Source organism: Hyaena hyaena, unplaced genomic scaffold (genome assembly GCF_003009895.1).
Source record: "Hyaena hyaena isolate Hyena2069 unplaced genomic scaffold, ASM300989v1 scaffold_611, whole genome shotgun sequence".
Lineage (NCBI taxonomy): Eukaryota > Metazoa > Chordata > Mammalia > Carnivora > Hyaenidae > Hyaena > Hyaena hyaena.
The window spans coordinates 1,020,085-1,046,329 of NW_024081242.1; the positions used below are offsets into that span (position 1 = coordinate 1,020,085).

Here is a 26,245-nt window from a genome sequence, read left to right on the forward strand (position 1 = left end):
ATAACTGTGTAGTGACAGGTAGTTACTATATCAATGTGAGCATTTCATAATGCACATAATTGGCCAATCACTGTATTGTACACCTTTAAGTAATCAAATATTGTATGTCAACTATACTTAAAGTAACAGAAGACAAATAAATGGAAAGATACCTCTTGCTCATGGATTAGTAGAATACTGCTAAAATGTCCATACTTCCCAAAGTAATCTATAGATTGAATGCAATCCTTATCAAAATTCAGTGGCAATTTTTTTTTTTACAGAAAGAGAACCAACAATTCTAACACTTGTATGGAACCATAAAAGACCCCAAATTGCCAACAGAATCTTGAAAAAGAAAAACAAGGCTGAAGGCACCACACTCCATGATTTCAACTCTCTCACAAAGCTTTAGTAACCAAAATAGTGAGGTACTGGCATTTAATACAGACATCGTTCACTGGAACAGAGTAAAGTGTCCAGAAGTAAGTCCACACATACATGGCTAATGACATTACTAAAAAGGAGTCAAGAATATATGATGGAGGAAAGGACAGTCTCTTTAATAAACGATGCTGGGAAAACTAGATAGTCACATGCATAAAGAGTGAAACTGGACCACTATCTTACACTATACACAAAAACTAATTCGAAATATATTAAAGACTTGAAACCGTAAAACTCCTAGGAGGAAACATAAGCTATAAGCTGCTTGACATCTATCTTGCCAATTTTGTTTTTTAGTTTGATATCTAAAGCAAAGGCCTCAAATACAAAAATAACTGGGACTCTATCAAAATAAAAACTTCTGCACCTAAGAAACCATTAACGAATGAGAAGGTATGCTACTGAATGGGAGCAAATATTCATAAGTAATATGTGATAAGAGTAAACAAGTCAAAATATGAAGATGTCATTATAACTCCATAGTACAAAAAAGCAGCAATCTGATTTACAAATGGATACAGGATCTGAATAGACTTATTTCCACCGAAGACATACAGATGGCCAAGAGGCACCTGAAAATATGTTCAACATCACTAATTACCAGGGAAATGCAAATCAAAACCACAGTGAGCTATCACCTCACATCTGTTAGAATGGCTGTTACCAAAACAACATATTAACAGGTGCTGAACAGGACATGGAGAAAAGGGACCCTTGTGCTTTGGTGGTGGGGATGTACATTGGTACAGCCACTATGGGAGGTTCCTCAGAAAGTTAAAAATAGAGCTGCCATATGATCCAGCAATCCCATTTCTGGATATTTATCTGAAGGATATGATAACACTAATTTGAAAAGATGTATGTACCACCATATTCACTGCAGCATTATTTATAACATCCAAAACATGGAAGCAACCTAAGTTTCTATCAATGTATAAATGATTCAAGAAAATGTGTATAGACACACACACACACACACACACAGAGACACACACAGACACACACACACACCATGGAATATTATTCAGCCATAAAGAAAGAAATCTGGCCATTTGCAACAGATTGTTGGGCCATGAGGGCATTATGCTAATAAATTAGAGAAAGACCAATACTGAGCTGTCTCACTCATTTGTGGAATCAAAAACAAACATACAGAAAAACCTCACACTCATCAATACCGAGAAAAGATTGGTGGTTGTCAGAGGAAGGGGATGGGTGTGGGCAAAATGGGTGAAAGGGGTCAAAAGGTACAAACTTAGTTATAAAATCCATCATGGGGATGTAATGTATAGCATGGTGATTATGGTTAATAATCCTGTATTGAGTATTTGAAAATTGCTAAAGGAGTAGAACTTAAAAGTTCTCATCACAAGAAAAAAAAAATCTAACTATATACAGTGTTAGATGCTAACTAGACTAATTGTGGTGATCATTTCACTATATGTGAACTATATAGTGAATCATCATATCTCTGAAACTAATGTTATATATATGTCTGTTATACCCCAATAAAAAAAAAATAAACATGAGCATAGACATTCCCCCTCCCCACTTATTTACTGCTATATCCTCCAGGCTTAGATTTATGCCTAAAGCATAAATAGCATGCTGTCAGTAAATGTTTATTGAAGGAATGAGTGGTCAACTTTAAGATTTGTCATGCCAAGAAAACCCTCCATAGTGTTTTATAATATGCAAAATGTTTCTTTTCAATATCCATCTGAGAAATACTCAGCTCCATTTAAGTTGGGGGGAAAATAGATTGTGTGTATACATATTTATATTATGTATGTATATCACATTTTGTTTATTGATTCATCCATTAATGGACATTTGGATTTTTTCCATCCTTTGGATATTTTGGATAATGCTGCTATAGGTATTGCTATACAAATATCTCTTTAATTTCCTGCTTTTAGTTCTTTTGGTTATATACCTAGAAGTGGAATTTCTAAATGTTAGGGTAACTCCCATACTGTTTTCCATAGTGACTACACCATTTTATATTCCACTGCAATGCAAAAGCGTTCTAATTTCTCAACATTCTCTCTAGGGCTTGCTACGTTGTGTGTGTGTGTGTGTGTGTGTGTGTGTGTGTGTGTGTGTGTGTGTGTGTGTGTGTGTGTGTGTGTGTGTGTGTGTGTAGAGAAAATAGGTTATAAAATAATCATCCCAATAGTACTGCTGTTAAGACTGGATTTTACAAAACGTAAAATTGAGTTTGTGGGTCTCCGTTTCCTACTTGAATTTTTTTGACAGTTGGTTTAAAAATGCACAAGTAACATGAGTCAACAGAAAAGCTTCTTACTATGAGAGCGGCTAATTACCCAGAGTTGGTCAGAAGCCGGCGCTCACCTCTTAACTGGGTGCCTTGGGCAAGTTCCTTTGCATCAGTTACCTCTAGGGTTGTTGGGTGGATTAAATTGTTTCATTCTTTAAAGTCCTTTAACAGCATCAAGGCACATGTCAGGTATTGTTTGTAAGGGTTAGTTTTTCTTGTTTACCGATTTGGCCAAAACAAATTCTCTCCTTGAGTTCTACCATGCTTACCAGAAGTCCATACTAGATGTAACTAGGATATTTTTCTTTTCTGGGGGGGAAGTTGGGGGGCAGTTAAGCTGGAATCTCTCTGAAATGCTGAAAAGTTTGAAGGCATTTGTCAGGACATTTAATGCCTCGCTAGATGTGAAAAACTTCTTGAAAAGTTTGTAAGAAGAGAAATGGAAAATTCGTTTTATCGGGACAGTTTTTTCTTGGGGGAAAAAACTTTATAAATGGAAATCTCAATACAGTTAAAGAATTAACTTAAATACCTTTTCTTTATGAAAATGCCTTGCCATGGTCTTCATTATTTTTCTCTTTCTAAAGTGCTTTTCTTCCCAGGAAGCTCATTACAAACTGTCTGCTGGCCTGATTCAGTTTAACTCCTTTGCGCAAGAACCATGCTTCATAACGCACCAGAAACAGATCACAGAGCTTGCAAGCTGAGACCCAGAGTTGTTCTGCATAGATACTGCATTACTTCAAGCATGACATCATTGTTTATCATAAAAGATTCAAATTATTTCATTACTGTAGGCATAATATTCTCAGTTACGAGCTTGAGTCAAATTATACTAGAGAAGCCCTAGATTCCTTAGAAAATGAGCTTCTAATGGAAATGCTGACATCCATTAACAGTGGGAGGGCTAATGGCTGCCATTATAAATATACTTTAAGATTATAGTAATAAAAATACATATTTTCAATTGACTGCTAGAAGTTCAAGGATTCTTTTAAGGTTGCTATTAATAATAGACCACCCTATCCTTCTGGCATTTGATTTTATCTCATAAATGGGCTTCCTAGAAGGTAATGCTGTTAGACTACAGGATTTTTTTTTCTGTTTGATTTTGCGGGGGTTGGAAGTCTTTTGGCAGAATTATCAATGCCTTTAATGGAAGGTGAATAATTGGTAGGTTCTTAAGAATCGTGGAATTTTAAATCTGAAGAGGTTCTTGGCGATCAGCAAGTCATCTCTATTTGTAGAGAAAACTTGAGATCCTAAAAGCGATGGGCCAGAGCTTATAAAAGGGGGTGGGGTAATTGATGATGTGCCCGAGGCTCTAAAATCCCCTCACCTCTGTCATTGTTGTGGTGCCCTTTGGCTTCACCTTGCTTCAGTCACTGTCCATCCCTATGGTCACAAAAGCAAGGCCTGTTCCTTACAGAACTTTAGAAAGCAAAGAAAAAAATGGCGAAGAAACAAAAAATCCCCAGCAGTCCAATTGCCCACATTAGTCACTGGGATGGTGCCCCAGTCTTTTCTCCATCCGCGTGTATCGATTTCCTTTTACAAAATGGGATCATGCAGAACATACTGTTCTCAAGTCGTTTTTATGTTGCAATAGCTCACAGACATCTTCACATTATTAAGTATTCTTGAAGCACCTTTCATCAGCTGCCTAGTGTATCAGCTCAGAGTTGGGCAAGATTTCTCTAACCTATTTGAGAGCTTTGCGGTTTTGTCTTTATAACACTGCAATGAACACCCGTGTACCCAATGAGTCTTTAATTACATCTCTGATGCTCTCTTCAGGAAAAAAGTTTTTATACCTTTTGCCTAATTACTCCTTAAATAGGCACCACTATTTTGCCCTCCCACCAGCAATAACAGGCATGCCGTCTTTTTCCTGAGCCCTCACCAGTACTGGCCATTTAAAAAAAAAAAAAAGCCTTGGGAAAGTAACATCACCAAGATGGTGACATAGGTCATTTCTGACTTTGCTCCCCTTCACAAGAGGAATTAACAACTCTTCCTAGACAAGACACCACTGAGAGAATCCTAGAACAAGGCAGGGGAGCTATATGCAGACTTTGTTGTTCCAAGCCCAGCCCAGCCCATTACACAGAGAGGTCTCTGCGGAGCCTCCAGGTTTTATAGCGGAAAGACGGAGCCCAGGACAGACATTCAGCTCCCCCAGCATCGTAGCTCACTTCTTGGGCGCTCTCACTCTGGTCTCACCCTACAGGAATTGCAAGGCAATCTGTGGGGAGGGGCCGCTCACTGTGAATCCGACAGGGAAGGGCTTCCGACAACCCTTGCCCATGCTGGCAAACTGAGTTCCGACCAGCCGCGCCCAGGTAGTAGTCTCCGCTGGTGGCTGTGCTGATCTGTAGAGCCAAACAGTGGCACAGTTGAGTTCGGGGAACTCAGTGGGGCCCTGTTCTGCCCGACTCTGGTCCTAAAACAAAGCCATTTTTCTGGGCCTGTAGTCTGGTCTGCGTCTGTGCTGGCAGAGGAGCTGAGTTGTAGCCCTCCGCCGCCAACCTCCCCCCCCCCCGCCCCCAGTGCTGAGTGACGCTCTCAACCGTGCCCACCCAGCAAGGAGGGCACGAACAGTCAGGAGAGCTACTCAGGGCAGCCACGCTCGAACCAAGACTACGGCAGGCAGCGCTGGTGGCCTGTAAAGCCAGTGCTACGTGTGGAGGGTCACTGGCTCTACCCAGACAATGGGACTAGTTCATAGCCTACACACTCCTGGGTGTAGCTCCCCACCCCTCCTGACCAGAAGGCCTGATCTGGAAAAGTGGGAGCCTATTTGGAGCTGGCCCTATCATCCCTCCAGGCAAGGGAGCGAAGTCATAGCCCCGCCCACTGCTGAGTAAAGCTCCCAGCACCACCCAACCAGAAAGCTTGGCTGTAAGACCCGGAAAGCTGCGTAGCCCAGCAGCATTCACGCACAGAGTCCAACAGGCAGAGCTGACCGTCTGCAGAGCAGAGCTGGTGGCCCTGTTCAGGCAGGGAATTTGTGGCACCTTTCTGGCCTTGGAGCTACTTCTCTTGCTGTGCCTGGGTCCATCAACTAATTCATATCCCTGCCCACCGAACACAGGTTTCCGCCTGCCTGACCAGGGAACCGGACCAGAACACAGGGAAAACTATGGAACCCATCCAGCAGGCCTCTTACAGTGGCCCTTGAACAAGAGACCACAGCCCATGACGCTTCTCATGGACCGATTGTAGCCAGGGGGTCAAGTCCACAGGCTCGCCTGACTTAGGTACTCAAACAACTGGCTACATAGGCCCATTCTCTTGCCTAATGAGGGCAGGAAAGCCAGTTCATAGCCCCACCTCCTGCTTAGTATGGACTACTTCCAGTCTAGTAAGCCTGACCAGAGAACCCAGGCAATTGCTACAGTCTCACTTGCATCAAGAACCAAACCGGCCCTCTTACCCAACCATTCTCAGCCAGTGGCACCCCTACCCCTGACCTCAGAGTTCAGCCAGGGGACTCACCCAGAAATCGACCCTGATAGCAAAACTCCACCTGAGGACTCTGTGTCCAGAAACCCAAAGTGAGGTGACTGGCAAAGAGCCATCTTTGCCAAGGCAAACCTGCGAAGTCTGGGAAGAGGAGACGACTTACTCACATGTGCAGATAACACTGTAAGGAATCAAGGATCATGAAAAGTCTGGTCAACAGGACACTGCTGAAGCAAACTGCTAAAGCTCTAATAAATGACCTTAAAGACATGGTATCTATGAGCTGTCAAAGATTGCCAAATAATCCTTTTAAAGCTTAGCCAACTGCAGTAACACGTAGCAAACTAAAAATTAGGAAAATGTTGTATGAACTTGGAGTTCAACAAATTGTAGAGCTGAAAAAATACAATGACTGAATGAAGAAATTCAACAGACAGCTTTGAAAGGAGACTCAACTATGGAGAAAAACAGTCCTCTAGAAGACGGGACATTTTAAATAATCGGGTTAGAGGAGCAAGAAGAAAAAAAGAATGAAAAGGAGTGAACAAGCCATACAAGACTTAAAAGACACAGTCAAGGGGCACGTGAGTGGCTTCATCTGTTAAGCATCTGACTTTTTTTTTTTTTAAATGCTTTATTTATTTCTAGGAGAGAGAGAGAGAGAGAGAGAGAGCATGAGCAGAGGAGGGTCAGAGAGAGAGGGAGTCACAGATTGAAACAGGCTCCAGGCTCTGAGCTGGCAGTCAGCACAGAGCCCGACGCGGGGCTCGAACCCACGAACCGCGAGATCATGACCTAAGCGAAAGTCAGACGCTTAACCGACTAAGCCACCCAGGCGCCCCTAAGCATCTGACTCTTGATTTCGGCTCAGGTCATGATCTCCCAGTCATGAGCCTTGGGTTGGGCTCTGTGCTGGGCTTGGAGCCTGCCTGAAATTCTCCCTCTCCCTGTGCCCCTCCCCGCCCACGCACACACCCTCTCTGTCAACAAGACACAATCAAGGCAAACAGTATTTGTATTAAGGGAATTCCAGAAGGAAAAGAAAATGAGTAGGGAATGATGGGTACAGAAATTAAATTTTAAGCAGTAATGGCTTAAAACTTCCCAAACCTGGATAGAGACTTGGACATCCCAATCCACGAGGTACAAAGGGTCCCAAATAGCATAAACCCCAGTAGGGCTATACTGATACACCCTGTAATTAAATTTCATGAGAAGACCAAGAAAAAAAATCTGGAAAACAACAAGAGAAAAGAAGTAGATTACTTACAAGGGAACCATCAGGAGATTATCAGTGGACTCCTCAACAAAACTGGTTCAGGCCAAGGGGAGAATAGGATGTTATGTCCAAAATATTGAAAGGAAAGAAAAGGTCAACCAATAATTCTCAATCTGGCAAAGCCGTCTTTCCCAGACGAAGAGATAAAGACTTCCCCCCAGAAACAAAGCTGAGCGAGTTCATCACCATTAGACCTGTCTTACAAGAAATGCTAAAGGGTGTCCTAGGAGTAAGAAGACACTAATGACCATCACACAAACCTGAGAAGGCAGGGGAAAACCTACTGGTAATGGTAAATATGAAGACAAAGTCAGAAGCTGTTGTGTGGGGATGGTGGTGCTCAATGCACTTCCAACTGTATTTTAAAAGTTCGAAACTAGGGGCACCTGAGTGGCTTAGTCAACTGAACGTCTGACTCTGGATTTCACCTCAGGTTATGATCCCGGGGTTGTGGGACTGAGTCATGTCAGGCTCAGCACTAGGCATGGAGCCTGCTTGAGATTGTCTCTCTCCCCCTCACTCCCACCTGTGTTCTCTCTCCCTAAAATAAAAAATATTTAAAAATAGGGGCACCTGGGTGGCTCATTCGGTTGAGCCTCTGGCTTTGGCTCAGGTCATGATCTCATGAGCCCCACATGGGCTCTGTGTTGATAGCCAGTTCAGAGCCTGGAGCCTGTCTTTGGATTCTTTGTCTCCCTCTCTCTCTGACCCTCCCCTGCTCACGCTGTCTCTCTCTCAAAATTAAATACATTAAAAAATATTTAAAAATTAACAAAAGTTAGAAAATATAAGAATAACTACAATAATCTGATACTGGTTACACAATATAAGAAATATGTTAACTGTAACATCAGTAACCTAAAATGTGAGGGAGGGTCTCAATAAAAGTGAACTTTAGAAATTCTATTGAATTTAAGCTGTTATCTGTTTTATTTTTTATTTTTAAAAAATATTTTTATTTCTAGGAGAGAGAGAGAGAGAGAGTGAGCAGGGGAGGGTCAGAGAGAGAGGGAGTCACAGACTCTGAAATAGGCTCCAGGCTCTGAGCTGGCAGTCAGCACAGAGCCCGACGCGGGGCTCGAACCCACGAACCGCGAGATCATGACCTAAGCGAAAGTCAGACGCTTAACCGACTAAGCCACCCAGGCGCCCCAGCTGTTATCAGTTTTAGGTAGTGTTATAATTTTAAAATATTTTACGTAAGACTTGTGGTAATCACAGGGGTAAAACTAGTAATTACACAGAAGTACATGATCAGTCAAAGCATACAGATACCAGAAGACAATGAAACACACAAAAAAAGAAAGGATACAGAACATGGAATCGTGGTTCTACAAAACGGCTATAAGACAATTAACAAAATGCCAATAATAAGTCTTTACCTATCTGTGATTACTTTAAATTTTACTTAATTGGATTAAATTCTCCAATCAACACACACAGAATGGCTGAATGGACTAATTTGAAATTTTTTTTTTAATGTTTTATTTATTTCTAGGAGAGAGAGAGAGAGAGAGAGACAGCGTGAGCAGGGGAGGGTCAGAGAGAGAGGGAGTCACAGACTCTGAAACAGGCTTCAGGCTCTGAGCCGGCAGTCAGCACAGAGCCCGACACAGGGCTCGAACCCATGAACCGCGAGATCATGACCTAAGCGAAAGTTGGACGCTTAACCGACTAAGCCACCCAGGCGCCCCTGGACTAACTTGAAAAACATTTAATGATGTGTCCCCACAAGAGACTCACTTTAGTCTTAAGATACACAGAGACAGAGTGAAGGGATGGAAAAAGATTTTCTAAGAAAACTGTGTACCAAAATAAAAGCAACACAACAACAAAAAGCTGGGGGTAACTATACTTTTTATCACACTAAACTTAAACCCAAAAATGATAAAACGAGACAAAGAAGGTCTTTTACAATTATTTTTATTATACAGTGATAAAGAGGTCAATCCATCAAGAAGATACAACAGATGTAAATATTTATACACCTAGCATCAGAGTGCCTGAATATAAAAAGCAAAAACTAAAAGAGCTGAAAAGAGAAAGCAACAGCAGTACATTAATAGTTGGGGCCTTAAACCATGAGAGACTCTTGAATACTGAGAACAAACTGAGGGCTGATGGGGGTGGGGGAGAGGGGAAGGGGGGCGATGGGTGTGGAGGAGGGCACTTGTGGGGATGAGCACTGGGTATTCTATGGAAACCAACTTGACAATCAACTATGAAAGAAAAAAAATAGTTGGGACCTTAAATGACACATTCCCAACAATGGATAGATTGTCCAAACAGATAGTAAGGAAACAGCAGATTTGAACAACACTATAGACCAAATGGACCTAACAAACATATATAGAACATTCTTTCCAACAGCAGAATACCCATTCTTCTCAAGCACACATGTAACATTTTCTCAGATATATCACATGTTAAGTTACAAAATAAGTCTTAGCAAATTCAAGAAGACTGAAATCATACCAAGTACCTTTTCTGCCCGCAATGGCCTCAAAGTAGAAATCATTAAGAGGAGAAAAACTGAAAAATTCACAAATACATGGAAATTAAACAGTACTCTGCTGACCAACCAATGGGTCAAAGAAGATAGTAAAGGGGAAATAAAAATATATCTTGACACAAACAAGAATGGATATAAAACATACCAAAACTTATGATATGCAAACAGAGTAGTTCTAAGAGAGAAGTTCCTAACAATAAATGCCTACCTCAGGAAACAGGAAAGATCTCAAACACCCTAACACTATGCCATAAGGAACTTAAAAAGAAAAAAAAAAGTGAAGCCAAAGTTAGCAGAAGGAAGGAAATAACAGAAATTCTGGCAGAAACAAATAAAACAGAATAGGAAATGATAGAAAAGACTAACCAAATTAAGAGTTGGTTTTTTGAAAAGATAAAATCGACAAACCTTTAGTTAGACTAACCAAGAAAAGAAGAATAGGACCCAAATCAACAGAATCACAAATGAAAATGAAAAAGCAGACATTACAACTGAGGCCACAAAGGATCTTAAGAGGCTACTATGAAAAACTAGAGGCCAAGAAACTGGAAAACCTAAAAGAAATGGAAAATTCTTAGAAACCTACTACCTACCAAAATAAATCAGCATGAAGTAGAAAATGTGACAGACCAATTACTACTGAGGAGACTGAGTTAGTGATCAAAAAACTTCACAGGGAAGAAAGGCCCAGGAACAGATGCCTTCACAGGTGAATTTTACAAAACATTTAAAGAAGAATTCATGTAAATCCTTCTCAAACTCCTCAATGTTTTGTTTTTTTTTTAATTTTTAATGTTATTTTTTTGAGACAGAGAGAGGGGAAGGTCAGAGAGAGGGAGATACAGAATCCGAAAACAGGCTCCAGGCTCTGAGCTGGCTGTCAGCACAGAGCCCAAAACGGGGCTCGAACCCACGAACTGTGAGATCATGACCTGAACCGAAGTTGGATGCTTAACCGATTGAGCCACCCAGGTGCCCCTCCAACTCCTCAATGTTTTGGAAGAGGAATGCTCCCAGACTTATTTTATGAGGCCAACATTACCCTGATACCAAAGCCAGAAAAGAATACTAAAAGAAAACTACAGGCCACTATCTCTGGTGAATAGAGAGGCAAAAATTCTCAGTGGCATACTAGTAAACATAATTCAGCAGCAGATTAAAAATATCTTTCACCATAAACAAGTGGTATTTACTTTTGGGATACAAGCATGGTTAAACAGGTGTAAATCTGTCACTATGATACATCACAATGATAGAATGTAAGAAAAAAATCTTATCGGGGCGCCTGAGTTGGCTCAGTCGGTTATGCGTCCGACTTCGGCTCAGGTCATGATCTCACAGTTCTTGGGTTCGAGCCCTGCTTCAGGCTCTGCTGACAGCCAGCTCAGAGCCTGGAGCCTGTTCGGGTTCTGTGTCTCCCTCTCTCTCCGCCCCTCTCCTACTCACGTCTGTCTGTCTGTCTGTCTCTCTCCCCGAAATAAATAAAGCATTAAAAAAAATTTTTTAAAAATCTTATCTCAATGGACACAAAAATCACTGGACAACATTATCTATTCATGAGAAGACCTCTTAACAAATTAGGTATAGAGCAAATGTAACTCAACATAATGAAAACTATAGATAACAAACCCACAGCTAACATGGTACTCAACGATAAAAGTCTGAAAGCCTTTCTTCTAAAGTCAGGAAGAAGACAAAGATGCCCGCTCTCAGTCCTCCTATTCAAGAGATTACTGAGGTCCGAGCCAGAGCAATCAAGCAAGAAAATATAAAAGCCACCAGAATTGGAAAGGAAGAAGTGAGATTGTCTCTATTTGCACATGACATGATTTTATAGAGAGAAAATCTGACAGACTCCACCAAAAAACTGTTCAGTAAAGTTGCAAGATATAAATTAACATACAAAAATAAGTAGCATTTTTTATATACTAATAATGAGTTATATGAAAGAGAAATAAACTGATCCTATTTACAAGCCCACTGAAAGCAATAAAATACTTAGGGATAAATTTAACCAAAGAGGTGAGAAATCTCTACAGTGAAAACTATAAGGTGGTGATGAAAAAACTTGAAGACACAAATAAATGGAAACATTTTAGAAGAATATTAATGTTCACATACTAGAAGAATATTAATGTCCATACAATGCCAAAGCCATCTACAGATTAAATGCAATCCCTATGAAGATTCCAATGGGATTTTTCACAGAAATAGAAAAAAAAAAATCCTCAAATTTATCTGGAACCTCAAAAGACCCCCAAAACCGGAAGCAATCCTGAAAAAGAACAAAAGTGGGAGGCATCACCCTTCTGATTTCAAGCTATACTATAAATATATAGTAATCAAAAGAGTATGGTACTGGCACAACCCCCCCTCCAAAAAAAAAAAAAAAAAAACCAAACCAGACACATAGAATGGAACAGAATGGAGAACTAAGAAATACACCCATGCAAGGGAGCCAAGAATACTCAGTGGAGTAAAGACTGTCTCTTCAACTCATGGTACTGGGAAAATTGGATATTCACACATAAAAGAATAAAACTAGACTCCTAACTTACGCCACTCACCAAAATTAACTTGAAATGGAATACAGATTTCAGTGTAAGACCAGAAACCATAAAAATCCTAGAAGAAAACATAGGAGGAAAGCTCCTTTACATGAGTCTTGGCAACGAGTTTTTGGATAGGACACCTAAAGCACAGGTCACAAATTCAAAAATCAGCGGACTACATCAAACTACAAAGATTTTGAAGAGCAAAATATACCAACACAATTAAAAGACAACCTACAGAATGGGAAAAATACGTGGAAACCATGTGTCTGATAAGGAATGAATATCCAAAATATATAAAGAACTCCTACTCCTATAAAGAGCAAAACCCCCAAATAATCCACTTAAAAATGGGCTAAATGCCCCAAAAGACATTTTTCCAACGATGGTACACAAAGGACCAACAGGTACATGAGAAGATATTCAGCAGGGAAATGTAAATCAATACTACAATGACGTATTACCCCAGACCAATTAGAATGGCTACCATCAAAAATACTGGAAATAACAAATGCTGGTGAGACATGGATTAAAAGGAATCCTTGTGCACACACTGTTGGTGGGATTGTAAATTGGTACAGCCATGGTGGAAGATAGTATGGAATTTCCTCACAAAAGTAAAGCTGAAACCACTATGTATGCGATCCAACAATTTCACTTTTGGGAATGTATCCGAAGGACAAAAAACCACTATGCCAAAAAGCCATCAGCATCCCCACATTCAAGGCAGTATTACTTAAAATAGTCAAGACATGGGGGCCGCCTGGGTGGCTTAGTCGGTTAAGCATCCGACTTTTGCTCAGGTCACGACCTCACGGTTCGTGGGTTCCAGCCCCGCGTCGGGCTCTGTGCTGACTGCCAGCTCAGAGCCTGGAGCCTATTTCAGAGTCTGTGACTCCCTCTCTCTCTGACCCTCCCCTGCTCACGCGCTCTCTCTCTCTCTCTCTCTCTCCTAGAAATAAATAAAACATTAAAAAAAATAGTCAAGACATGAAAGCAACCTAAGTGTCTATCAGTGGATGAATGGATAAAGAAAGTATGGTAGATGTATACATTGGAGTATTATTCAACCATGAAAAAGGAGGAAATCCTGCCATTTGTGATAACATGGCTGGACCTTGAGGGCGTTATGCTAAGTAAGTTAGAGAAAAACAAATGCATGATCTCACAAGGGGAATAAGAAAAACAACCCAACAACTCAAGGAAAAAGCAATCAGAGTTGTGGTTACCGGAAACAGAGATAGGAGTGAAAGAGGGAAAAGCAGGTCCAGGTGGTCTCAAACTACAAACTTCCACTTAGAAGATAAAAAAAAAAGCACTAGGGACGCAATACACAGCATGAAGACTATAGTTAACATTGCTGTACAGTATATATTAAAGTTAAGAGTAGATTCCCAAGAGTTCTCATCACAAGGAAAAACATTTTTATCTCTGTGAGATGACAGATGTTAACTTACTGTGGTGGTAATGTCATGATATATGTAAGTAAAATCATCACACTGTATATGTTAAACTGTGCTGTATGTCAATTACATCTCAATAAAACTGGAAAAAAACATTCCCATGTTGGGAAGACAAAAATTTTAACAATCTGGTATATAAAAAAATCTCTCACTTCAGTCATTTTGCATTTGTTTAATAGGGTGCTGAACATTTTTTATAGGTCATTTGTCTTTTGTGCATTGCCTTGACAAGGCAAATGCTGCTTTTTCTATGAAGATCTTTGCATTCTTCTTTTGGATTTGTAAGCTCTGTTTATATCTCCCATATATAAATAATGGGAGATCCATTATTTATAGTTACATGTCATAAGAATATTCCCGTGGGTTTTCATTTGCCTTTTATTTTACTTCATGGTGGGTTTTTTGTTTTTTGTTTTTTGTTTTTTTTTTAGGTACCCGAGTTTTTACACTTTCATATAGCCAAGCACCAATCTTTTCCTTTATAGTTTCTTTCTTTGCTTTTATGCTCCCACCCAAAGATATTTCTAGAACACAAATCTGATGATACCCCTCCCTTAATTAAAATCTTCCAGGGGCTCTTGGGGATAAAACAATTCCAGCTGCTCCTGGTGCTGGGGCCCCAAGGCCCCGTCAACCCCCCAGGCACTCACTCGGGCTTAGAGCCAGGCCAGGAAGTATACGCAGGCCTGGCTACCTAGCGCAGCGCCCTCTGCTTGGAAAGTCACCCCTCTCCAGCTTCACGGGCTCACTTCCCACCTCAACCCCCCATTCATGTACATCACTGAAGCCCCAGCACCTGGTCTCCAACAGGCCTCTGTGGTGGTTTGTAAGATGCATAACTCGAATGACAAGCCGGGTCTCAAATCACTAACGGGGGAAATGGCTCTCGGGGCCAATTTAGGATCCCAAGATCCAACTGAGATGCTAGGGGCTGAGACTCCGGGAAAAGCAAGGGGGACAAAGGAGAGCTTAGAGCCCAGACAGCATGGGCAGGGTGCTCTGAGGTGGGGGGAATGGGACGTGTGTATATGTGGGGGGCTGAGCTGCTGGTGGAGGGAAGGGCAGATCAGCTCGCAGCGCCACGAGGCCAGGATTGGGCTCCCCATGAAGCTGACGGACGGTTTCAGGAAAGGGCTCAGTTCTTAAAGCACCAGCCAATAGTCACTTGAGGTCCCGAGCTAGAGCCTGTCTCACCACCAAAACCTCCTTTACCCACAGAGTCCCCCACCCCAGCAAATGACACTGCTGGCTTTCTAGTTCTCTAGTCCCGAAGCCAGAGTCACTAGATCGCTCTTCCTCCCACATCATACATCCCACCTGTCCGTGCCTCCTGGGGGCTCTACCTTCAAAGTGTAGCCAACCATGATACCACAGGGTTCCATTTAGAGGACATTCTGGAAAAGGCAAAACCACAGAGACAGAAAACTGATCTGTTGCCAGAGGCTGGGGGAGGGGGTGACCAAGGATCTCGTGGGAACTGGGTGGCCGATGGAACTCTCCTGATACCTGGACTGCGCGGGCAGCCACACACCCTGCGGGCACTTATCAAAGCGCACAGAACCGTAGGCTAAGAAGGGGAGTTTCGCTTTAAGTCAAGTATATTTTAATAAAACTGGGGAAAACCAAACTACCGGGCCTTTAACCATTTCTCACCTCCTGTCATCCTCGTGGCCAGCGGCGTGGTCTGGGGCCCCATCGTAACCTTGGATTCTTACTCCAGTGGGCTGGACACCGTTCTCCCAGCTCCTGCTCTCGCAGCCAGGGGCGTCCTTTCCAAACCAAAGTCAGTTCCTTACTCTTGGGCCCAGAACTCCAGAGGTCAAGGAACCATCCCGAGGTTTTTCTTCTCAGAGTAAAGGCCAAAGTTCTGACATGGCCACCACGAGTCTACAGAACACGGTTTCCGGTCACTCCTCTGGTGACTTCCTCTTAACCCCCTCCTCCCCGGGGCCACTCCACTCCAGCCGCCATGGCCTCCTTGCTCCGCCCTGGACATGTACTGCATGCTCCCTCCTGGAACGTGTTTGCCCCCGATCTCCATTCACATGGGCCCCGGGCCCTCATCTCTTTCAGGCCTTTGCTCCAATAGCATCTCCTCGAGGCCTTTCCTGAGCACCCTAACTACCGTTGCTGCCTAGCTCTTCCCCCACCTCACACCCCTATTTTGCTGTCCCCTCGTTTTATTTTTTCTCACAGACCATACATCCACCTGACACAGACGTATTCTGTTCCCTTCGTTTATTGTGTGAGTGCTCATATCAATGAGGACAGAGATTTCTGTGGCCCGCTACCCGTGCGTACTTAGGACGTTACTATTTGCCTGGCAGATAACGGCCACTCAGTTACACGTGGTAGCTGGGGTAAAGGCAGGTCAGGGGGAGAGTCCCAAGAGCCAGCAGAGACGGTCATCTCTGTGTCAGCACCTCTCTGCGCCTGCATTTCGCGCTCCTCCCCGCAGATAGTCTCGGACAACATGGAGTGTAGTACAGGCGGGCGCGGGCGCGCCCTGTCGGGCGCTGCCTCCCCTTCCTGTCTCGCCGCCAGCTCACATGGCCAACTTAACAGATGCTTTCTCCCCGTTTTCTCTCTAGAAGCAGATGTTCCAGGAGAGGAGTAGCCGGATGCTGCAGGCCTTGTCCCCGAAGCAGAGCCCAGTGAGCAGCCCTACCAGGAGCCGGTCCCCTTCCCGCTCCCCGTCGCCCACCTTCTCATGGCTCCCGAACAAAGCCTCGCCCCCCTCCTCACCCAAAGCGGCCTCAGCCTCCATCAGCAGCATGAGTGAGGGGGATGAGGATGAGAAGTAAAGGCTGCTGGCAGGCAATGAGAGCCACTCCACACAGGCTGGGGCCAGGGTGGGGTCCCCGGGCGCACCTGGGTGGGGTTGGAAGGGTCATGGTCGTGGAGGGGGGGTGCTGCGGCCCAGCTAAGGGAAGGCCTGGGGACCAGCTCTCCCCCAGTCTCCACTCGACCTAAATCGTGGGCTCTGCATGGAGGTTTCCAGCCGGACAACCTTGACAAACCTTCTTAGCAGCATCCAGAATCACTCTACTCTAACCTTGCTAAGGAAAGAGGCAGAGCACCCCCAGGAGACTTGCACCAAGTGGGGTGTCTTCTGTCCTGGTCCTTGCACCCACCCCCACTGAGTCCATCACCTGCGGAAGCGGTCTGCTCCTTCCAGCTCATAAGGGCCCTGCACGTTGCCTCCTCCCATCCAAGCTCTGCCAGAATAAAGTGGTTTCTCGTAGAGGCGGCACAGTGCTTCTGACCCGGCCGAGTTCCAGACGGAGTCCAGCTTCCTCGGCTGAGCCACTGAGACCTGATGTTGCAACACACCGATCCTTGCTAGGTCCAGGAACGTGGTGCACAGACCAAGACACGCTTTAGGCCAGATACCTAAAAGGTCATCTAGCATGAATCTTAACTTCTTATCCGAAAGACAGTTTTGTCGAGGAGAACGCCACAGAAGGCCTAATATGTTCCTCGTTGTACTTTTTCATCTTTGGTTTGGCCTCACGGCTTTCCAGAAATTACCTTAATCTGTGGGAAATGCAACAAACAACATTTTGCGTGCGTGTCACACACACACCTATGTAGGGAGAAGCTGCTCTGCTTTGGCTCTGGGTTTGGCAGATGGTCAAGGTCTCCTGGAGCTTCTCCTTAAAGGATGCTAACTGTGGAATGGCTTTTCCCAGGTCCAACCACTTAATAATTTCGTGGACCTCAAGGAACCGTTTGATGTACCAAACCACATAGTATGCCAGTAGGGGGTGCTACCTGCACGTCTCTGTCCTACGTATGCTCCACATGTGCTCTCCGGGGTGTAGACCATATGCAATACGAATATATGGTGGTAGAATTGTACAGCACACTCTCCTGCTCTCACCCTAATACCCTGCTGAAGTCCTTGGTCTAATGAACTACCCAGGTCCCTCGTGACTTGGGCGCTTTGTCAAAAACTCATCCTGGATTCCTGTAGCAAGGTCTTGACCCAACCAGGAAGTGAGCGTGCTGTTCTCACAGCCTCCTGTCATAGTTTTGGGTGGAGGGAGGCTCTGGAGGGTTTCCCGGAGCAGTGTCGGAATCTGTTTGATCTCAGCATAGACACGGTCCAGGCGGTTAGACCGCTGAGCCCACCCCTAGGTGTGCCAGATGCAGTTGCGTGCAGTTCCTGGCCACGAACGACAGGGCGGGAAGGAGCAGGCGGAGTCAGGGGGTAGAACCACACTCTCAGGTAGAGGAGGCGTGGCCGGTCTGTCCCAGTACAGCCAGACACAGCTGGGGCCCGAGCAGAGGCCCAAACCAGCAACTTGGGACAAAAGCTCAGCACCTCTAGTGACAGAAACACCCCTCTTCTGAGGCCTCGGGAACCAGCCTTCTGGGTGACAAGTGTGGCAACCAATGAAGGAAGGTGGCACGTCTTTCCCCCTGGTGCCGGGGCTGAACCGCCTCCCCGCCCACCTGGAGAGAAGTGGTGTTTACTGGGAAGCAAGACGGTGAGGCTGAGCCAGCTTGGAGCCCCGTCAGCCCCGGCCCCCTCTCCAGAGGGATGATGAGCACTCGTGTGGGACAAAGAGCTGGCCGGGCCGCGGCCCGCGAGAAGGAGCCTGTTTGCGGTCAAGGCCTGGAGCGCTGCCCTGCCTCGGGGCGGAGGGAGGCTGAGGAGAGCCAGGCAGGGCCAGGTGGGGGAGAACAAGGGAAGGCAAAGGGAGAGAAGAGGGGCCTCGGGAGCGGAAAGGACACTAGAGAAGATCTATGCTCTCAAACCATCTCAGGAACTAGGCGCGCAGGGGAAACTGCCTTGGGAAGGCCTCCGAGGGCCTGCTCCCTCGCCCAGCGCAGGCCGCCCTTAGCGGAAGTGTGCTCCGAAGCCGCTCATGTGGGGCTGATCTAGCAGGCCTCCCACAATGTGCCGACAGGTGCCACTTGTGTGACCCAGATTCAGCGCCAGGTACGGGAAATGACCGATGTGTGGGATGTTTCAGGGATGGGCCGCAGCCGTTCCAAATCGCACCCTATGTGGCCCTGCAGACCTCCACCAGTACCTCCCCCCCCCCCGTTTTAAGGCCATGAGACTACTGAGAAGGAATGCGGAGCCACGAGTGTCTTCCAGCCCTCCCCCCAGGAAGAGTTGGGGGTGCTCTTTGTTTGGGCCAACCGATCAACAGTAATGAATGACCAAGAGTGAGTCAGGGCCGAAGTGAGAGATGTTGAAATTATGCACAGGCTCGAAGAGGCAAGCAGAAATGAGAGAAAGCAAGCAACTGTTCTCTCTGCCCCTAGGAAGGGAAGGAAGCTTTAGACGGAAGACTAGACAACAGCAGTGAGAGCTGCAAAAGGGGGCAGATTACAAAGACGGGGGAATACGAGGGTGGAGGGTGGGGGAACAGTGCCTTTCTGCTCCCTTTCAAAGTGTCACTCACCCCCTCACAGGTGAAGAAGGAAGGCCTCCTTTCACAGACCCCCAAGGTTAGTGAATATCCTCGCGGCGTGTGGGTTCCCTGCCCCGCCCCCCCGGCTCCCCCATCTCACCACTTCTCCATTAGCTGCCACACCCTCTTCCCAGGGCCCTGAAATCAAACGCTCACCCTTCCACCAGCTCAAAACCCAGGGCAGCCCTAATACCATAGCCCGCTCCCGTGTGCCAGGACCATAGAAAAGTCAAAGAAACCAACCTCAAGACGAGCGACCCTGAGACCTAAGACTGCCTTCTGACCTGCTCTGTGGGCTTGCGATCTCGCTCCTTGCCTCAGGCTGTAGTCACTGTGAGTCCGTCCCTTGAGGGAGGGACGGGAAGAGTGTGCGTTTGTGTTCTCTTCAGCTTCGGGACTTCTTTTAGCGCCCAGGTGTACCCCGGGGAGAGGTGCGCGATGGCGGCACAGACTCAACTGAATCAGATGAGCCCGTTCCGAGCAGAGATGTCCCTGTTCCTCAGGCATCCATTCAGCACTAGTCTTGGCCATCAGACTTTTACAACAGAATAAGCTCATGAGGAATTTGCAACTTCTACTTCTCTCTACACTTGAGTTTTTTGTTGTGTCACTGCGACCCGCACCGGGACAAAGCCATAAGAAGAGCACACAGACTTAAGACTCTGCTGTACATACGGGAAGACGAGGACTCGTCTGGGTTAAAGTACGACCTTATGCCCAAGCATTTGCTCTGGTGCTGAATAATGCAAACTACTGGAATCAGCCTTCCACCCCTACCCCCTCGCCCCTCCCCAACCCACCCTGCTCCCAAGTGGAACACAGCCTTCCCAACTTGTTTATAAATAAAGGGATGCATAATTGCACGTTTGCCTGTCGTGTTTTCTCAAAGGGTGCCTCCGCGTGGCCGTGTATGAACTCCAGCCCAGGGCGCGGAGCGCAGGTGTGGCAGCTGTGCTGCTCGGCCGGCTGCGGCCCGGGGACTTCAGCAGCCTGGGGCTCCGCGCTCGGGGCAGAGGGCCCACGCCTGACTGAAAAGCTCGTTAGGCAGAGAGCTCCCTTGGGGGTGGGGGGGAGGTCACCACTGGGGTCCCCCAGTCGCCACCTTGAGCTCTAGGTTCCACTGCTAACTGGCTTTGTGATCGCGGCCAAACCGCGTCACTTCCGTGGCCTCAGTGGGTTTTGTAAAACGAGGGGGTTGATGGAAATGGCTTCTGAGGTCTTTGCCTGTTAAGGTCTCCGAATTTATGATGCAAGCAGCAGTGTCCCTAAGCTGCCCCAGCTGGGATCCTGTCACTAAGTGACCGCGAGGAAGCACTTACCTCTCAGTGAGCAGACAGCCAGAGAGGTGGCCCAGCACCGCGGGTGGCAGCTCACACGCCTTGGCCCGCAGGGGCCCTCGGGCTGCCCACGCCGTCCTCACGCTGCCACCTGGCGAGGGCCTCACACCTGTACCCGACCCGCGCTGTGTGCCCATTGCCACCGCTTTAACGTCTTTCCGGAGGAGCACCTCTGACAAGACGGACGCAGGTAGGTGGGGGTGGAGGCCCTACCTCACCCGCCCGAAGGCCAACAAGTGAGGCAGGTTTGCTGGGCCGAGAATTGCGCACGTGCCCTCCACTAGCTTGATCTGGAGTTTCGATGAGCTCCGTCTGGTGAGGTTTAGCTCCGAAATGACAACAGTTCTAACAGTAGCCCAGACTCTAGAAGAAACAGCCAGGCCTGCGTCTGGCAAGGGAATTCATTTAAAAACAAAACCTACTATTCGTAGACCGTGTTACTCGGCTTTGCCGCCGAGATCAAGCACACTCCTGACAGGCCGTAATCCCAGCAAAAGTTACAGGTTTCTTCTTGACTTCATGAGGCCTCAGAAATGTTCTCAAAGGAAAAGCATTCCATTCTAAAGCACAGTGAAATTCATGCCGAGGAACTCTCATGTTTGCTACAAAGAGAATTAGCCTTCGTTCGCAAACAGAACCCCTGAGATAAAAAGATAAAAAGAACTGTTGCCACACACGCCACACACGCCCGCACAGAGTCATCTTGTACCGGAGGCCTCGCTGGGTACTGCACTCACGTGTTTAAATAGCTTCATCAGTAGGAGGCATTAGACAAAAAGACTCCCAGAGAGATGCCATCCGGTCAAAGCATGACCATTCACAACCCCCAAATATACCCAGTGATTAAATTCTTTTTTTTTTCCAGTGATTAAATTCTTTAAGACACCATCAACTTAAAACCAATAAATCAGTAAAATGTGAAAGTATCATTAAGAGCATAAATATCTGTAGGTGCTAATCGATCTTTATTAGGCCCCGCTGTGCTGCTGTAACTTAGATTCTAGGGGAAAAAAACCTTATTAGCTGACTCTCAGCCGCAGTTGACCAGATGTGGGAAGCTTGAGGAGAAACGTTCTGAGCAGGGTTGCCTTGGCTCCTACAAGCAATTTTTATTCTCCTTACCTTCATTCTCTTTCTTGGTGGGGGGGAGGAGCAGGGAGGGAAACTGACATGCCAGGTTACTGTACTGTATTCATAAAAGCAGAGTTCTGATGGAGGGATTAGACATAACTAAAATATTTGATATGTAACCTTCCATTTTAAAAGAATTAATGAATCTATACCTGAAAGAGTTGGGATACTTTACCCTTTCCACAGGGACCCTTTCAGCTAATTATACTTGCAGACGAACTTGTCACTCGAAAATTTCCAAGTTCAAAGCGAAGCTGTCATCATCTGCCATGCACGTGGCAGGACATGACTGATTACACAGCTTGACGAGAGAACGGGTCTTCCTTGCCTTGTACTCACATTCCACTGGCTACATTTTGACAGGACACCATTCACTGGCCTGACCACACACATCAGTGTGAACACAACAGAGTCACTGACTCTATTTTTTTTCCCATATCTGGTGCCCAGGGCTCAACAATAGCTGAAAGGAGTTGAAGAGGTATATATTAGTTTCCTACTTCTGTAACAAACTCAGCGGCTTAAAACAACACAGCTCTGGTCAGAAGTCCAAAATGGGTCTTGCTGGACTAAAATTAAGATGTTGGCGGCACTGGATGCTCTTGGGGAGGGAGGGTATGTGTTCTTGTGTTTTCCAGCTTCTAGAAGCTGCCTGCATTCCTTGGCTCGTGGCCTCCTGCCATCTTCAAAGCCAGCAAAGGCCAGTGCAGTCTTGGGGCGCCTGGGTGGCTTAGTCGGTTAAGCGTCCGACTTTCGCTTAGGTCATGATCTCGCGGTTCGTGGGTTCGAGCCCCGCATCGGGCTCTGTGCTGACTGCCAGCTCAGAGCCTGGAGCCTGTTTCAGTCTGTGACTCCCTCTCTCTCTGCCCCTCCCCTGCTCACGCTGTCTCTCTCTCTCTCCCTCTCCTAGAAATAAATACAACATTTAAAAAAAATTAAAAAAAAAAAAAAAGGCCAGTGCAGTCTTTCTCACTTGACTCCTACACGCCTCCCACCTTTATCTTCTACTTAGGAGGGTTCTTGTGTTTACACTTGCCCACCTGGAAATGCAACACACTCCCCGTATGTTAAGGTCGTCAGCAACTTAAATTCCTTCTTGCCACGTAATACAACATTTTCCCAAATGCTGAGGATTACGATGCAGACGTCTTTGGGGAGCCGTTATGCTGTCCACCACAGGGAGCCTGAAGACAATGGTCATAAACCCTTGAACCTTTTTCCAGCGCCTGAGCAGAGGAACAGCAACCCCTATGCAGATAGATTCATGTTCCTCTTTTTAACATTCCCGTATCTGCTCATGATGAACCTGCTTAAAAGGCTTCTCTGGAGTCCTGACGTCCACAGAGAAGCATAGCATAGGTATCATGGGAGACGTCTGACCCAAATGAACACGCTCACTGGTCCACGAGGAGAGACATGCTGGGTCCTCAACTCAAACATGGAGCCACGGCGGGTAGAGAAGGAAGTTTAAGCGTTTCCCTGCCCCCTTCTCTGTACATACCCTCCCATTCATACTGGGCTGTCTCAAGAAGACAAGAAGTAAAAGGGCAGCGAACCAGGCTTTGATCAGATGGATACGTTCCTGCTGCAGCAGGCCCGGGCAAACAGTTTCTGACTATAGGGCGCAATTGGTTTCCTGCCTATGCTCGTGGCTTGTGTTTTTTTGTTTCTTTTTCTGGTCCTTGGAAGTCGACTATGGCCACTTTAAGCTAGAACTCACTTCCAGCCATCCAGCCTCAGACTACTCCATGCTCTTTCTAGAGTAACTTCTTTTCCCTCTGGAGCCTTCCATGAGCATTTGCACTCCTGTCTGGAGCATTCAATAAACATTTGAGTGAGCTGCTAGTTCCCGGGGACATAAATATTCAAGAGGACACAATCCCGCCCCCCACGCCAGTTTCAGCTCAAGCCCAGTAGCTTGACTCTCAACTCTGGCCTCTTCGGACTGGCTCTGTCTTTGACTTCCCTAAGCTTTTTTTTTTTTTTTTTTTTTTTAACATTTATTTATTATTGAGAGACAGAGAAACAGAGCGTGGGCATGGGAGGGGCAGATAGAGAGAAGGAGACACAGAATCTGAAGCAGCCTCCTGGCTGTCAGCACAGAGCCCGACGCAGGCCTCGAGCTCACAAACTGCGAGATCATGACCTACACCGAAGTCGGACGCTTAACCGGCTGAACCACCCAGGCGCCCCTCCTGAGCTCTTGATGAAAAGTCTAGGTTTCTGATTCCGCCAAATAGAGTTTTACAGTACTTTTACTAACAACTAATTCCACAGTATTTTACTAATCTCTTTCGGTGTGGGGTGCTCTTTCTCCAGGCGCAAGAGCTGCCAACTCTTAGAGTGGGGGGAAATAAGTAGATTTTAAATAATAAGACTTTCTGTTTATTAGAAACCACTCTTTGAGGATTTGCCGAACGGAGGAAGGCTCATGATGACCGTACCTCGGCTAGGCCCCTGAATAGTAAGGCTCTGGGCGAACTCCCGAAGGCCCAAGGCATCGACACACACTTTCCTTCGAGGCCCTAACAACGGGCGTGGGCCTCGCCCCGAAGACTTGAACTCTCTTATCTGGACAGAGCTATTTGATGAATGACATGGGCATTCGAGGCCTCACCCTAAATTCGTTTGCAGCGTGACTGACGGGCCTTTCTCACCTGAATAATAGAGCAATATTTGCCCTCGTAAACTTGCTATTTTGTTGCCAGTTGAAGCCCTAGGAAAAGAGCAGTTTTCGTATAGGAAGCTCTGTTCCAATTACTGCGCTAAGGTGACAACAATTATCTCTAACTTTAGAAATAATGACACTATTATATTAAGCTGTTACTAAGGAACCATGGAAAGCTTCTGCACCCATCACTGGTATGGAAAGCATTAACATGTTTATTTTGTCTGAGGGCTGGCGAACGCTGTTCGGGAAAGAATGCCGGAGACCCGTAAGCAGACCGCGGGCTTCACTTAGAGTTTCTGGCACAGTATGAAACAGGCTGCCCAGCTGCCCCGCATTCAGATCAAGGCCTTTTTGTCTAAGTGTTTTCCACTCACCTGTGAAAGGGAACATCGGTACAACTGCGAGGCGCCGGACCTGCTCTGTGCCGGGGACACAGGGTTTGCCGCTGCCGGTCATCTACGATTCTCCAAGGCAGGCTTGGGCTTACATTGGTTTTCAACCCGGTCTGTCACATGTTAGAATCCCCTAGGGAACTCTTGGAAAGTATTTCTCAGAGACCATCTGACAGAAGGGCCCTGCACTAGGGCCGAGGACCCAGAGGTCCCACCGAGCCCATGTGGAGACCCTCTGAGCTATGCTTTGTACTTCAACTCAGGGAACAAAAGGAGTCTTCAGGTGTGGATTCAGAGGTTGATGATCAATGGCTTGTTGAACAAAGATGAGAATTGATCTGCCGTACCGCTCTGATGGGAAAAAGGTGGTCCTGATATCATTTTCTGATCCAAAGAGGGACTATTATGTTGATAAAAGTGTCATCAGTGGGCACTAGGCAAAGGATTCATTTTAAGACATTAAGAAATGACAAAACTACCGTGAAGCACCCAGCCCAATGGCTGGTGAAGACGGGTGCTCAGTGTTAACAGAACAATTCAACAGCATGCAATGGCTATTTACAGCTGTGAAGTCCAACTGATGGCCATGAGCCACAAGTAGCTATTTATTATTTTTAATGTTTTATTTATTTCTGAGAGAGAGAGAGACAGCATGAGCAGGGGAGGGTCAGAGAGAGAGGGAGACACAGAACCTGAAACAGGCTCCAGGCTCTGAGCTAGCTGTCAGCACAGAGCCCGACGTGGGGCTCGAACCCACGAACCGCAAGCTCATGACCTGAGCCGAAGTCGGACTCTTAACCAACTGAGCCACCCAGGCGCCTCACAAGTAGCTATTTAAATTTTGATAAGTACCACTTAAACAAAAAGTTCCATTCCTCAGTTGAACTAGCCCCGTTTTAAGTGTTCAGGTGGCCAGTGGCGACCTTAACGGACAGCACAGAGCTGTCCCATCACGGCAGAGCTCTCATGGGCAGTGGTGTACACACACCCTTCCCAGAGGCAACCCCTTCTACACGAGGCCTTATGATTTACTTGTGTTACCAGAGTACATTTATGTGTTACTAGGAACATCTGAAGATATCAGATGATCATTTGCAAACATAAATTAAGTCACTGGAAAACCCTGAAACGAATGACAAGGAAGTCAAAACGTACACCCAAGAGCAATGCACTGCAGCAGCTTCTCAGAACCACAGACGTTGAGTTGGAAGGTCTCTTTGTGAGTCTAAACCACACTTACTCTATGATTTCAAAACAGGGTGGGAGTTGCTGCGACAAGAATGCTAGTCCCCAGGCGTGACTGATGT

General features: G+C 45.9%; 1 protein-coding gene across 4 annotated transcripts in view; it reads left to right on the forward strand.

Moving 5' to 3' along the window:
* Window positions 1-25,839, forward strand: part of PCYT1B (phosphate cytidylyltransferase 1, choline, beta) — a 128,989-nt gene extending 103,150 nt beyond the window's left edge. For 3 of the 4 annotated variants that reach the window (XM_039257239.1, XM_039257240.1, XM_039257237.1), the window contains exons 8-10: window positions 16,570-16,632; window positions 19,409-19,444; window positions 19,815-20,270. In XM_039257239.1, coding sequence (XP_039113170.1) covers window positions 16,570-16,632; window positions 19,409-19,444; window positions 19,815-19,928 — 213 coding nt within the window. In that variant the 3' untranslated portion in view covers window positions 19,929-20,270. Of the gene's footprint in view, window positions 1-16,569; window positions 19,034-19,408; window positions 19,445-19,814; window positions 20,271-25,827 lie in introns of those variants that run through there. The other variant, XR_005532678.1, reaches the window with a different exon arrangement.
* The last annotated feature ends 406 nt before the right edge of the window (window positions 25,840-26,245 follow it).